Source organism: Onychostruthus taczanowskii, unplaced genomic scaffold (assembly GCF_017590055.1).
Source record: "Onychostruthus taczanowskii isolate IOZ18803 unplaced genomic scaffold, ASM1759005v1 scaffold62, whole genome shotgun sequence".
In the NCBI taxonomy this organism is placed as follows: Eukaryota; Metazoa; Chordata; class Aves; order Passeriformes; family Passeridae; genus Onychostruthus; species Onychostruthus taczanowskii.
This window is the reverse complement of record NW_024503901.1, coordinates 2,242,279-2,258,237: the sequence shown is the minus strand read 5'-3', so window position 1 is coordinate 2,258,237 and position 15,959 is coordinate 2,242,279. Positions and strand designations below refer to the sequence as shown.

General features: G+C 39.6%; 1 protein-coding gene across 1 annotated transcript in view; it reads left to right on the top strand.

Annotated features, from left to right (window-relative positions):
- Positions 1 to 15,367, top strand: part of KLF12 (Kruppel like factor 12) — a 236,016-nt gene extending 220,649 nt beyond the window's left edge. Inside the window, exon 8 of the mRNA XM_041419918.1 lies at positions 6,075 to 15,367. Within this exon, the coding sequence (XP_041275852.1) occupies positions 6,075 to 6,256 (182 nt within the window). The 3' untranslated portion in view covers positions 6,257 to 15,367. The remainder of the gene's footprint in view (positions 1 to 6,074) is intronic.
- The last annotated feature ends 592 nt before the right edge of the window (positions 15,368 to 15,959 follow it).

Sequence of the window (15,959 nt, the reverse complement as noted above, 5' to 3'; positions counted from 1 at the left end):
TCCTCAACCCTGCAAAACTGGAGATCTGTTCACTTTGACTAGAAAATGTAGCATATCAGACATAGGCAGAGGCATGCGTGCTGGCTTATTTCTTTTCTTCCAATTTGTTTTGGGCTAAATCCTTATGACCTCACTCTGTTTTCATGTGGGGAATACTTCCCCAAAATAATGACAGTAGAAACTTGGGGCATAAATATTTATATAGCAGAACTGGGCATGTTCCACCTATTGAACTGTGCAAATTTCACTAAAACCCATAGTATTTTGTGAATGGGGTAAGCAGTCATCTTCTCCACGCCCCCATCCTCCCTGTCTAGAATTACTACACAAACCTATACATTAGGATTTGTTTCCATATGCTTTCTAACTTTGTCTTTCACAAGGTGATGAAAGCTTAACATAGAAAAAATCTGACTAGATTGCTAAACCTTTACCCCTGAACAGTCCCCTGTGTTTATTTCTTCATTGTCTTTTATTTGGAATAAAAGTGTTAGCAACGTTTCAAGATGCTGCGTGCCACTGCAGGAAGGAGCTGCAGAGAAGTGACGTAACTCAAGAGTCATGGTGACAATTCCATGTGCAGAAAAAATGGATAGAGGAGTATCTGAAGAGGACATAAATGAGAAGGGACATGGCACTTATCTGTAATACCAGAAAGAGAGGGGAGTTGATGCCAGAGAAAGAGAACTGTTTACAGCTTGAGCCCTGGGATATTTTCTGTCATGGTAGTAGACAGTGTTACCTCATGGTTGCCAAGAGTCTGTTAAACTGCTGGATAAATGAAACTTAAATAATACACAAGTGAAAGGAACTGCAAATGGGCAGAGGGAATACATGGGGCATCTGCAGTTGCGGTAAATAAGGTTCTTCACCTAAGGAATGAACATAAGCCCAGCTCTGTTTCCTGGAGTTCCAGAACAGTTTCCCTGCTGGCAGAGTAACCCATAACTATTTACATGGTGGTTTTGTGGTGTCTGTCTTTGAAACATCTGGTCTGGCATCAAATACTGTTGATACCAGCTAGATGATGGGCAGAGGATAAATGCTGAGCAACATCCCACGTGGGAAATTCTGCATGGCACAAAACAGACCCTGGTTCTGTTGTCTATTACATGGCTTGTATTGGGCTGGTACCTACACAGAATTTTTTTAATAAGGAGTATGTGAATGTCATTGGGTTATAAAGTAAAAGTTCAAGAGATTTATTTCCCTGAGTGAATGGTCTTCCAGATGTCAGGGTACATGAATAAAGATATGGGAAGACAAATGTTGGGCTGTGTGAAGGTGGAAAATTTTGAAGTGGCTGAACAGTGGTCATTATTCAGCATTATTAATTCAATACTTGAGGAGTTTTGGAGGATTTAATGAGCAGCAGTTGTAACCATCTTCCTAAGTGCCTAAGTGAAAGGAGTCATGGTAGGTTAGGAAAAATAATATGGTAAAAGTAATTAAACTAATTTGGTTTGTTGCATCTTGACTACAAAAGGCATGGTTTTGGAGGGCTCTTAGAAATAGATGTTGTGTTAATAGAAGATTGAAAAATGACTATTCCCATTTGGAGTATTGACTCATCCCTTCAAAACTTTGTAATTAACTCCCCCAAATATTAGTAAATACTCATTTTCAGAGAACTGTCTAGAAATACTTTTTCATGCTCCAGGGTCTTGCTTGATCTATGTAAATGGCTCTTGTGGTGTACTGTTCACTGTCCACATATTGCAGGACAAAGCTGCAGAATTTCTCTGTTTTGGGATATTTTTGTCAGGTTTCAGGACAAAACAATAGAGCTCGCAAAGGCACATGCAAAACTAGAGGGTCAGCAAATGTTCACAGCTTCAGGTGTCTATTTTTAAGTTGGTAGATTCTTTAAAACTTCACAAATTCAGAATGTTGGACTAACAGGATTTTATCTCCTTCCACTTTTCCTTTTCTCCTCTTCCTAATTGCCACATGTTTTTAGTCTCTTTCTGCAGCTCTTCTTGCTTCCAATTTCCCAAAACTGTCTACTGTTTTGACTTCTTCATTCCTGTGTTTCCACCACCCCAGGCAAAACTCACACAAGCCTGCATTTGCTCCTTAAAGGTGAAAGAGAATTTGAGTGTCTGGGTGCATGAGGAGTCAAAACGTGCCCATACTTTAAGCCCAAGAGTTTCTTAAACACTTAAACTCAAGTGCTTGCATGGAGACAGAAGTGTCTGAGTCACAATGGTTGAGTGTTTGATTTCAACTCCACTGCAATCCAGTCTTGAAATGCAGATAGATAGGTGATAGGTAGATAGATTAGATAGATAGATAGATAGATAGATAGATAGATAGATAGATAGATAGATAGATAGACAGACAGATACGCACTGTGGTTAAGTTCTTCCAGTTTTCTCCTCCTCCTCCTCCTCACACACTGCTCTCTGGGTTGCCCTGCTGAGGCCCAGCTTCTCTCTGTTGGTTGCACTGAGGATTTCAGCCATGAGTGCTCAAGCTCTCAACAGGCAAAGCTGGTGTAGGATAGCTGACACCAGCTTCTCAGCTTGTAGCAATTCTGCTTGTGCTGGTCCTTTCTCCATCATTAGAACTCTTGGGTCTTCTGGTTTTGACAAACTCGGTGGTTAGACTTCATGTCTGGGATGATACCAAACAAAAGGTTAAGAGTTAGTATATGAAGAAATTCTTTTTCTAGCACTTGAGCATGCACAGATAATGTAGCTGTCTAAGAGAAAAGTACTATTCTTTCCCTAAAAATTAGACTTGAGTAAAATGTTGACTAACCTTAATGAACAATATAGTATCTTTCACAGTTGTCTTTACAGCAGCCTTTTTAAGGTGTGTGTGAGTGAATGTCTTCACATTAACACTTCTTTGGCTGTTTTTTTCTTTCTTATACTAAATGTATGTATTTAATTGAAAACAACGATAGGTCTTCTTAGGTTGAGCTTGTAAGAGTGATTCTCCTTCAGTGGAGTAAATACCTTGCAAGGAATGTTGTCAGTCCTGTCTCTTTCACATAGCTCCATGAGGGCTGGGTAGGCAGCAGTCACTGAGGAGGGATGCTGGAAGCAACATGTGGGAACTCCAGCTGAGTGATCTACACTCATATCGTTCTGTCAGCTGACTTTCATTTCTTACCTGAAATGATACTGTTTTAATGGATGAACTAAAAAAAACTGTTTCTGGTATTTCTTGTGCAAACCATCCCTTTCTGCATTGGGTTCTCTGTTTTCTGCTGAGGGAAGGAAAATACAGAATTCCATATGCCAAGGGGAAAGATTTCATGGGTATCTTTAATATCATTATTAGCAATCTGAACAAAGGGATCAAGTGCACCCTTAGTAAGTTGGGAAGTGTTGATCTGCTGGAGGGTGGGAAAGCTCTGCAGAGGAATCTGGACAGTCTGGATCAATGGGCTGAGGCCAGTTGTGTGAGAGTCAACAAGACTGAGAGCTGGATCCTGCACTTGTGTCACAGCATACCCAGGCAGCACTACAGGCTGGGGGAAGAGAGGCTGAAAAGCTGCACATCAGAAAAGGATCTGGGGATGCTGATCAACAGCCAGCTGAAGATGAGCCAGCAGAGTGCCCAGTGGCTGAGAAGGCCAATGGCATCCTGGCCTGTATCAGCAAGAGTGCGGCCAGCAGGACCAGGGCAGTGATTGTTCCCCTGCACTTGACACTGGTGAGGCCACACCTCAAATCCTGTGTTGAATTCTGTACTTCTCACTAAAAGAAGGACATTGAGCTGCTGGAGTGTGTCCACAGAAAGACAGTGGAGCTGATGAAGGGTGTGGGTACAAGTCTTAGGAGCGATGACTGAGAGAAGTGGGGTTACTTAGCCTGGTGAAAGAGAGGGCCAGGGGAATCTTTCTGCTTTCTGTAAATACCTGAAAGGAAGTTGTTGCAAGATGTGGATCAGTCTCTTCTCCCAGATAATAAGTAATAGGACAAAAGGAAGTGGCCTCCAGTTACACCAAGGTTGCACCAAGGTAAGTTTAGATTGGATATTAGGCAAAAATTCCTGACCCTGGTTGTCCAGTGAAGTAGTTGAGTATCCATCCCTGAAGATGTTTAGAATTTCAGATGCTTGTAAGTAAGAATCCAGAGCCTAAGGAATATCTGTTTTCTAAAAGTGTCTGTGGCCAAAGAAGCCAACTGAGGCTTGTGAACAAGAGAGTTTAAGTGTGTTGAGGAATGGGCAGGACAAGCACTGCACTTGGAAAACATTGATGCGGTGTGATGGGAGCCTTGGAATCAACCTGCCAAGTTGGATGAGGGTACTGCTATATTTGTACAGTGCTCTGCACCAACTGTTTGTGGCAAGAATATCTATGTAATACAGTTTGGTGGCAAATTTGAGTGCGTTTTGTAGCACTGTGTCATTGGCAAGAGTGTGCATCCCACCATCTGCCATGTAGCTTGTGCCTGCCTTTCCAGCTCACAGCAGCTTCTGGATTTGAGATGCCCAACACTGTGGCCACCCAGGGGCAATGAGAACTATTTGGTGCTCTGAGCTTGGTTGGAGGGTACAAAATTAGCTAGGCTGAGCTGCTGCTGGTGCAAGTACAGGTTGTGGTCAGAGCCCTGATTGCTGGGTTCTCCTCACAGCAGCTGCTTCCCACCCCCATCTGACATCAAAACTGCAGCACAGCCCAGATGGTGCACAGAAGGTACCAACCCAAGGAGCTCTAATGTTGCTGACAACCTCGCTGACATGTCATGCTGATGTCTGTACAGCACTCAGTTTCCTTACAGAGGCCATTTCAGCTGGATTTTTCAGGGCTGTTTGAACTTTGTGATGATACTCTTGCTTGGGAATTTTCTTTTGAAACCAAGGGCTCTCTGCAAAGCATTTATTGACTTTTGAAGAGACGCAAGGAGGGAGGTGCTGCCTATGAAAAGGCAAGTGTTGCGTCACTGGTTCATATAATTGAAATAGTTCCTTGCAAGCTGCTCATGATTCATATGAGATAATAAATAACTGAAGAATGATTGTGCTTAACAAAGGAAACAGTTGTTGCAGAGATGGCCTTTTGTTGTCCAGGTTGTGATTAGCTGGTTTCAGAGGGGAAGTAAAATTTTAGACACACAAAAGGAAGATAAAAGATGGACCTCACACAGTTTCCTTTCCTCAGTTTTGGTTTGTGCTGAACTATGGGATTAGGATAACTGCCAAGAGCATTTCTATAGACAGTGAAGGTGAGTGATAGAAGTCAGAAAGAAGTATAGCCTAAAAACATGGCCAAAATGGGATTTTAAACAGTTTGTGCTTTATGCAAGCATAAAATCCAGTTTGGATGTATTAATCTTCTCCTCTGACATGACACACCATCATTCTTACCCTTAAATATAAAGCAAGATGGTGGGATTTTCCAAAAATCTACATTAGCCCAAGTCTGAGCTCACTAAAGTAAATGGATATTTATGAACAGTGTTGTGCAAATCCCATGGCTAAGTACACTTTAAAAATGTACACCATTCCTAGTAACATCTTACATAAAATTATTTTTACTGAAAGTAAGTGCAGTAAATAAAGAGGAGGTTTTGCAGATTGAATTTTTATGTTTCATTGGAAAATTGTAGTTGATTTTTACCAGCTTACTAAGAAATTTATTGGAATGCTGTTTACACAAATAATCAGAAACCTTCATAAATATTGTAGAATAATGGGAAGTCTGTGTCAGCCCATGGTAAATTGCAGAAATATCAGGTAGTCTGGTCATTTGGGGAGAAAGTGTAGTCTGACAAGATGAGAGTTGCAGACTTGTATGGTAATCATGAGAATAATTGCACAGCTCTCTGTCCTGATAGTAATACTCACATCACCCCTGCAAGGTAGGATCTATATTATTGCCTTAATCCTGTTGATTTTCTTAGTCATGTGAATGCCACGGGAATGATAAATCTCAAGGTTTTTTCCTTATATTCAGCAGATGCAGTACCTCATAATTGTGTAATTTGGCCTAAAGCAACCCCTAGGCAGTGCGTGTTCCTGGGAAGCGTGCAGAGGGGATTGTGGGGATTAATGGCAACAAGGGGAAAGTCACAACCTGTTTTTCCCCCTTCCCTTCTTTCTTCTGTTTCTCCCAGGAGAAAAACCCTACAAATGTACCTGGGAAGGCTGCACCTGGAAGTTTGCTCGATCCGATGAACTGACGAGGCATTACCGCAAGCACACAGGAGTGAAGCCATTCAAGTGTGCAGACTGTGACCGCAGCTTCTCCCGCTCGGATCACTTGGCGCTCCACCGCCGCAGGCACATGCTGGTTTGAGAAATGCTACCTGTTCCAGCCGAGTTTAAGAGCTGGGTCTCTTAACTACCCACAGTGAATTCAGCAGGGCTGAATCCCCCTCTACAGTGTTAACAGGCAGGGCTTTCCCTGATGTCTGTAACAAAGAATAGTAACAGAAATTCAAAAAAAGCAGGAAAAGAAGTGCCACTCTTCTCCTCGCCATCTGAAGTTAACTCTGTCTGCCCCTCAGCATGGCTACCCCCTGAAAGTGTCATCACAATCACCTGGGAAATAGCAGCTGAGATGCTACAGGAATGGGCATTATTTTACATGCTGCATCCTTTGACAAAAAATGTTTATAACTTGTATGTTTTCTCAGCTGCCAGACATTTTGTTCCTGAAAAATCACTGCTGGTTGGAGTATAGATACCATGAACTGATGATGATGATGACGATGATGATAGTGATGATGATGATGATGATGATGATGATGATGAGAGCAAGACCGCTAGATCTGTATTATGCCATCTTTTTCCCTTGTTTTCAGTACCATCTGGCCGGTGTCAGCACTGCACCGGAGCTGTGCTACAGACAAGCTGCATGTGAGTAGGCAAGAAGATTCTGCTGGAGAGATCCCTCTGCCAGAGCTGGAGGTTTGCTTGATCAGACTTTTGCAATAACGATGGTGGCATTTTAATATCATACCACACCTTGTCATTATGCCCTAGAGGACACCAGCCATTTAACTTTTTTCTTTTATTGTTTTTTTCCTTCTTTTCTTTTGTCGTCGTCATTGTTGAAGTCTGTAAAATAAGCAAAGGGCAGCAGCATCTCTGCTGAAATACCATATTAAGTATCTGTATTTTATCATGGAATTACTTAGATCCATTTTCTGATTTGTATAGAAAGGGCCCACCTAAAAACTACTACCCTATTCTCAGTGTGCTGTTTTCTTTCATGCAGGTATCCTCTTCCCCACAACCATTATTTGAACCCAAGGAAATAGTCAGATCTTGTACTTGCTGGTACCAAGGTTAGTGATATAGCCATTCCTGAGATGGAATTGAATGTATCATCAAAACAGAGAAGAAACGGCTGCATCTCTTGCAGAGAAAAAGCAATAATGAATAAAATGGCTCTTGTGACAATAATCTACTCCACACCAACAGAAGTGAGGGGTATGCAGAAACAGCATGTAAAATTTAAGCATTTAAATTAATCTTTTTGCTGGTTTCACTGACCTGCTAGGTGCCACAATTAAGTACTTTTATTTCCTTTAACATAATACTTGTGTCTGGAAAGCAGGAAAGATAAAGGAAAGAGTTGACTATTCAGGAGGTAGTGGATGAACTGTAAGTAGGACAGAGAAATACACAGTTGTGCTCTGCAAGACATTAGATTTCTCCCTGGGAGTTAGGGAATAACAAGATTTTGCCAGCTGTCTAGTATGATATAAATGGACCTCTGTATGGGTACCAGTGGCTGCCTCTGCTTGGATTCTCAGTCCAAGCCTTTTCAGATTAAATAAAAGGAAATTCTTGATCATTCCCATACAGCCCTGTAATTGCAAACCAATTTGTATTAATTGAATTATGTAGGAAAGAAAGAAACTCTTAGTCATCAGTTATTCATGCTAACAGAATAGTGTTTTTCTGTTTTCTTTCCTTACAAGGATCTGCCTATTCAGCTAAATTTGACAAAGGGGAGGCTTGGCAATATTTTCTAAGTGTTGAGATTTTCATAGCTTAGAGATGAAAGATGTAAACGTAAAGGTCTTTTGCAATGCATTTAATTATGAATATTTTGTTCCAGGAATTCCAGATTAAATTTGTGATGCTACTTGTTTGTTTTTAAATGTTTGACCATCTCAGTTAATATCAGATTCCTGAAGTAAATGTAGTAATGTTGGGATTCTGGAATCAAGGTAATCTTTAAGAAAAAACAACACAGAGTACCCATACAGATACAAAAGCAATTACAATTAATTGAGGATTAATATGACATTATAAATGGGATTATACTTACAACAGCATTCACAAGATCCAGAGTTTGATTGTTCCCCAGTATGGATAGTTTATCACCTCTCTGAAAGAACTTACAAAAAGCTCAGGCTTCCCACTGCCAAGTGGTCAGCAGAGAAACTCAACACAAATTATCCACAGCTGTTGTGGGAAAAATGCCTCTGTCAACTCCCATTGACCATGTTGGTGATCTACTTCCACCAAATTTGACGACATTCTAGAATCCATCTCCAAATCAGGGACAGAGCAGGGCTTCTGGATAGACCATGAGGCATTGCAGGGCAGCAGAACTGTGTCTTTACAAGCAGTGTTGCTACTGTTGATTTAAAAAACTGGTTGTCAAAGTATTGTATGTGAGGTGCTTCATGGATTGTGTCTGAGGTCTGGATTTTGTGTACTTCCGTATCATCCCCTTAAATGCATCTGTCATTGTTGTCATTTAGGGAAAGAAGTCAGGTCAGGTAGAACCCCATTGATAAAGTTCTTTTCTTGCCCAAGAATATTTTACCAACTAATTGTTTGAATAGCAGTAATTCAGTTGAAGAACCAGTGGCATACAGAATTCCTTTTGGGATCTGTGAGGTTTTTTTTTTCCTCTCATAGAAAATTAAGTTTGCTTGAGCAGAAACTCCTACTGGGCATTCTGTTAGCATGCAGGAGGTTGTGGTGTTACTCTCAAACATCAGTTGCAGGGTGCAACTGGGAGAGATCGGTGCTCCTCGTTAGGCTTCCGCTGTTGTCAGTGAAGACAGAGAAACTACAAGAGAAGTGGCGAGGCCTTTAATTTTAGTGTTGAGCTTTGAAATGCCCTGTGGAGGAGCATATGTATAACAGACCCTGGAGAGGCTCTTCTCCCAAGGCCAAAGGTTGGTCTCTGTGAATCCCTGGTTTTTCAGCTGGTTGCCTGTTGTGATATGAATTGGAAACACTGCAACAGAAAGTGGGTCTGGTTTTATTCAAAGAGCCCCAAAGTGATAGAGGGTTAAAGCAGCAGTAATGCCAAGGGACACAGGCACAGAGTGTGGCAATGGTAGGAGAATGACGCCAAAAGGTAGAGGAGCGTGTGCTACATTTTGTTACTGCACAGGCAGGAACTACATCCTCAGCCTCTCCAGCACCTGTGCAAGGGCTTCTCATGCTGCTGTTACCTTAGATGACTTGCACAACCAGCAGTAGGGTTTCAAGTACACAGTGTGGTTCTTGATGAGGTTCTCATTCATACCAGCACCTGCAGGCTTTGATCTCAATTACTCCATGGGGTTGTTTTCTGGCTTTTGTTCCCTTCAGAAGTGTTTTAAGAGAAGTTACTCAGTAGGATGTTTGAATGTGGAGCTGATGTCCCCCAGATCCTCAGTGTATCTTTGCCTTTATTGGCTGTGGTTCAGACCTGCCAAGTTTCTGTGCTCATGCAAAGACCATGGGCAATTGCTCCGGGGTAGTTTCCTCAAAAATCCTGGTAGCCCACCACAGGGTGACATTCATGGCTGTGGCAAAAGCTTACATCATGTGTAGCATGCAGGAACACCAGATCTCATCCTGACATGATCCACTAGGACCATCTTAATTAAGCAGTTGGGATACACTAACATAGAGTGTCCCCCATTCCTTCAGAAATACAAGAGATTTCAATCCACGATGCTGTGACATTGCATGTTACAGCTTGCAAGAGAAATTATGCCATGAAGTGTCACATTTCATGTATTGTCAGAAGTTCTAAATGGATTTGTCAGGAAACCTCAGGAGCCGGCATTTTAGGAAAATGTAATGAGCAAACAGCTTTGATATTAAACTTTTAAAAATTTTTAATTCTGTCATTATTTTTTGAGCACCTCTTATATTCAGCACTGTAAAATTGGCTCATTGCAACAGCAGTTTTTTCTTGGGATGAAGATGCAGTATTCCTTATTATGTCTCATGCTGAACATAATTAATTAAATAGATTTAGACTGACTTGTATATATAATAATTTGCTGAAGTAATGTATAACAGAATTAACAGTGTTGAAAATTACATCAGTGATGTTGATGTTCAGGTAAACTTGCAGTGCAGAGCATGGACAAATAGCTGGACAGCCTTTCTCCCCTTTAATAATGAGAATAACAGTGATCCTAAGTCTCGTTTTCCATTAACCACATTGAAAATGTATTCTAGTTGCCATTTATAAATATAAATTCTGTAATAAATGCTGTTTAATGTAAAAAAATCTCTTTCCCCTTTATTGAAGGTGGATACCTCAAAATCAGAGTAGGTGTGACTAACAGTATCCCACTTTTTAGTTTGAATTTGAGTTTGGTAAGGTCATCGTGTGAAACTGTGTCTTCCACAGCAGTCAAGTCTTAAGATCATTCAGTAAATCCATGCTGTTCCCACATGCTCATCCTTACACTCATGCATATTCCCAGCACTTCCAAGTGTCTCTACCCATGTGCAGGTAATAAACAAGTTTATTTAAAATTAAAATTTAGGGAAAAAAAACAACCAAACAAAAAAGGACAGAAAATAAAGAATTTTAAGTAAACACTGATACAGAACATACTACCTTAAGAAACCAGTTCATGTTATTGTGTTACGCCTTTGCATCTGATATGTGACTGGAGAATTGCACAAAGAAATTGTTGTATTTTCACAGTTTTGCTATAGCGTAGCAGTTGCTGTGTAATGTATGCTTATGAAGTCATGCCCACTAGAACACTGAAAAGGCTTAAATTCTACACAATAAATCAGGTTTTGGCATAAAAATGTAACTGTAAGGATACTGCATCTTTAGAAATCAAAGTAACTTGAAAGTATTTTACTATACTTGCAACAGTTAAAATATTCTGTAATACATGTGATAATGGAAAATTTTCAAACTCACAGTTTTACGTGGGGTGTTAAATAGCTGAAATGAAATAAAATTTTAAACAATTTTAAACCTTACCTTCAGTTTTCATCAGAAGACTGTTAGGATAATGCCTTGCAAAGCTAAAACACAAAACACAAGAAGTAAATTGTTCTGTTTTATCAGAGTGTGTTTTCTCTGCAAAATGGAGTGGCCACTTCTTTGCTGTTTTGCAGATGGTGTGTGATATAGCAAAGTTATACTGGGTCCTTCCGTGTCAAATAAGTCAATGCTCAATGTCTTTGACTGAATAAAGGAAAAAAAAAACACTTAAAATGAAAACCATATGAAAGGTTTGTCGGTTTGTGATTTCTTTTTTCCTTCTGGCATTTTACAATGAACTGCAGATACAGGAATGGCAAACACTCATATGATTTTATTTCTTCTTGTATTTCCTCAACTACAGTGCATCCTGATTAAAGGTTGCAGAGCTGAAATAGGCAGCTGCTTTTTGCTGATTCCAGGGGAGTTTAGTCTTCTAGGTGCAGTAACATGTCAAGAATTTCCATTGTAGCAGGACAGTTCTGACATTTAAAATACACATACATTTCAGTGAGATAGCCTGAAATCTATTTTAGAGGTGAAACAGAAACTGAAAGTGCCTGTAATTAGAACTGATGGGATGTTCCTATACTTTTACACAGCAATAACTTAATGGGATTCTGTTAACAGTAAGGTAAAAATGAAATTTTACTTGGAGAACAATAATGCAGCACAGAAACAAACACAAAGTGCCATTTGTATGTTCACATGTTGAGATACTGTGTTAGAGGTTTAGTTATTTTCTCAGATAACATCTGTCATATATTTGTAAGAATAAAATAAATCTTAGTTTACAAGTGACTCGTAGCTGTACCAATTCTCAGTAGGTGTGATTGGAAGTCGTTGTCAGAGCAATGTTTTAGGGAATTTCTTCCCAATTTATGTTGGTTATGCCCATGTATCCAGGGTATTCTCTAGTGAAGTAATCCAAAACCAGCAATAAGCCCAATGGAGCTTTTTTTTTAGGGAATATGAAAGAACAGGGATTCTCTTGAAAAATCCTCTGCATTGAACTCTGGAAACACAAGAGTTCACCTTATGTCTCCTTTCTCTTCATCATGCAATGCTCATAGTATTTAATATCATCTTGGTTGACTTCATGAGTGGACAAAATGTATCACTTTGCTTTCTTTTGGGGACAAATGAGTGAAAAATTGGGGACTGTCTGTCTAGAGACTATTTGAATAGCAAACAAGAAGGTCGATATTCCTAAAATGAAGTATGGAGATTTTTATATTGAGTGGCCTAAACATTGGCATCAGTAGACTAATTGATCTTACCAGAAAACGGCCAGCTGTGACTCTTGCACTCTTATTTTTTCTCAGTTTTTTTGTAAATATTAACTACTGCTAATGGATTCTTAAAATAGCAGTGTAATGCCCTCATGCTTCTTCTATTTTTAAAAATTAATTTATTGGAAATCAAAATGTAACTGGTTGTCCTGATGCCTTTGCCAAGGAAGATTGCTTTCTGTCCTCTGAATTTGTACCTGTAATTTATCCAGGCAAAATTTTGTATTTGAGAAATCCTGCATTTTGTTTAGACTTCTGCTGCCATGAGTGGATTGCTGCTGGAGTCTCACTGAGGCTCATGCACCGATGATCATGAGTGCAGGTCCAAAAACAACCCCCACCCCCAAAAAAAAAGTGGACGTGGACACACGTGTAACAATTAGGTATTCATGAACATGAGTTAATTATGTGACAAAGTTGCTCATTCAGTAGCAAATTGAAATGTTAACCACCGGCAGAAATAATCCCATCAGAACATGCATATACTTACTCGGTTGTCCTGAGCTTATCTCCAGATATTAAGCACAACTCATGCTGGGGATTTCAGGAGAGCACCAGGGAATGTGTCGTCAGAAGGACAAAGGAATTTAGTTTCTTACCCAGTACCTGAGCCCTTTTTGGAGAGGAGTGTTCTGTTCTCCATTCTGGAGAACAACACAGCGAAGGGACACCCTTAGAAAGCTGCTGTGTTGGAACGTTTGGCTGATTCCAGCCCTGCATGTGTTAGTTCTTCAGCAGGAAAGGGTGCCTTGTCTTCACCATCCCAAAATGAGACAGGTTTTTTCCCCTTCATTCTGAAAAGCAGACTCTGAGTAAGGGTTCTTCTTTTTTTTTGTTTGGTTTTTTTAGTTTGTTTTGCTTTGATTTTACTTTTTGGGGCTTTTTTGTTTTATTTGTGTCGGGGGTTTTTTTATTTTGTTTTGGTTTTTTGGGTTTTTTTGTTTGTTTTGGGGGTTTTTTTGGTTTTTTGTTTTTTTTTTTTTTTTGCTTTGCAAGCATTATTCTATAGCAGCTCGTGTTCACTGACTTTGAATTATGAAATAGTTACACTTGTGAAAACTTCTGCGTTATTCAATACAGAGTTCTTCAGTCCTCCAGAGAAACAAAACTGGGCATGTAAATTTTAGCTATTATGACAATAAGAATACAAAAAATTACCTGATATCCTGTTGTCCATATGAATGAACTGCAACATCTCTCCCAATTCAGAGTCAGAAGTTTCAGTGAGTCAAGATGCTCTCAGAAGTAAAAGAAGGGGTGGTTCACACATTGACTCACTAAACCTTGCTCTGTGCTGTGACCTCAGCATATAAAAACATTAATTCAGTGTCTGATATGGGACCATAGGCAATGGCTTTGATGGATTGTCATAAGCATCAACCATGAAATACACAGGTTCAGATACCACTCTTCTCCCTCCCCCTGCCTTTCTATATAAGAGAGCTTTGGAAAGACAGCTTGAGTCAAATCTTCATGGCTGAACTAATATTTTACACGATTCAGAGTTGTTGTCATTTCTGGTTTCAGACTTTTTCACTGCCACATTTCCATGTTAAAAAAAAAAAAAACACATGGTTGATTTCGTTCCTGATTGTCCTATACATGGCTTCCTTGGTAATGTAAGTTCTTCACTGAACACCTACACAATATGCTCTCTTGACTTCTGTCTGTCCTTACAAAGTTGTATTTCCCATTTGCACATTTGTAGAATATACACAGAGACAGTAATGAATTACTTAAGTTTCATGCACCATCAGCCTTAAGACCTTCAACCCACACACAGGCACATGCATTTCATACACATCAAGGGAAAGAGAGACTTGGACACTGCTATCAACATGTGGGGTCAAAAATACCATTAAATCAGAAAGTTCTTTCAGCTGTGTTCAGGAAAAAACAACAATACTGAAAAATATCATTCTTGGCCAAGTTACTTATGGACGAAGCAAATTCCCCCATGGTGTTATTTGAATGAAAACCTAAGGATGGGATTGTATTTGGCCCCAAATTGTTCCTTCTAATCAGGTCATTACTGTTGTATGTACCAATGAGTGTTCATTTGATCCTCCTGTGTAAAAATACAAAAACATCCCGTAGTTTACCAAGCGGTTCATTTGGGACTGAAGCTTCACAGCAATGGAATTAGAGTGTACAGCACCTCAATCTTTTTCCTAGATAAGATGCGAAAGGGAGGGCCATTATCGGTAACCCCATAGAGATAGTAGTGTCAATAGAGCTCCTACATTTAAAAGGAATAAAAATACCAGTGCTAGCAGGCAAACCTATTAGTTTTTAGACTTTCTTTTGCCTTCTTTTCAAAAGCTTTTAAATACAAAAATTACTTTTCTTCAAAACTTAAACTTCTGAAGATCTAATTTCCCAATAGTTTCCTCTGCATTTATATACTATGTAGTGTTTAGGCAATGCCTATAAGTTTATTAATATTATGTAAGTGTTGTTCTTGTATTTATGTATAGTGTACGTATTGTAAATATACTCAGAGCTTTTTTTCCTCTTACTGTAAAAAGGTGATTTTTGCCCTATGATAATGTAAAGGGAGTCCCCTAATGAAATTCTGTCAGAGGATGATTATTCCACTCTATTCTCAAAGATTTAAATGAACAAGTGTTATCGTTTTAAATGGTGTCTCAGACATATTTTGTTGGTGCATTGCTTTTCTGTATTCAACTTTCCTATGAATTGAGCTGTGAATTGAAATAGAGTTTAAACCTTTAAATGTATGCATTTGTACAATTATCTGAATGGAGGCATGAAGGTTAAATAAAGCATTTTGTATGGAACAAACCCCCTAATTATTACTGTGGATGACTCAAACCTTCTGGAATACCTAGATACTAACTTTTTAAAATTAAATCTTTGTTTTCTATAAGCATATAGTGATTTTTTAATGGAATGTTTGCTTAAGAAATGGATTTTACTTGCTCTTCTGATTTTTTTTAAAAGCCACCATAGAGAGTAGACATTCTTTCTCCTTTCACAGAATTTGTGCATCTGTGGCAAAGCTGGAACAAATAAACTAGCACTCAGCAGTATAAACAAAAATGTCCTGGGATGATATAAAAATATTTTGCATTACTATATAATCTGAATACCCCAAGTATTTTAAAAGGGGAGCCCTTTACTTCTGCCCCTCTCCTTTCCCTGTGTGTGGGGAGGCTGGTGCTGTGGATGTGCAGTGTCTGTGAGGTACTGGTGCAGCCAGGAGAGGGTTTGTCCACTGTGTGCCCCTGAAGTGAAGGAACAGCTGCTGGAGGAGGGCAGTGGCACACTGGAAATTGCAAGTTCATACCTGGTTGAAGAGAGTTGGTATTTGCAATTGCTCCTAGGGACACTCTCCAACCTAGGTGGGCTTCTCCCTTGTGTCTGGCCCTTCCATAAAAAAGCTTCCTTTATGTTTGAGCCAGTGTAGGATGACTGGATGTACAGTGAGAGGCTTGGAGCCACACAGCACCCTTATTGGTGAAATTTCTCCTTAAAATTCATTT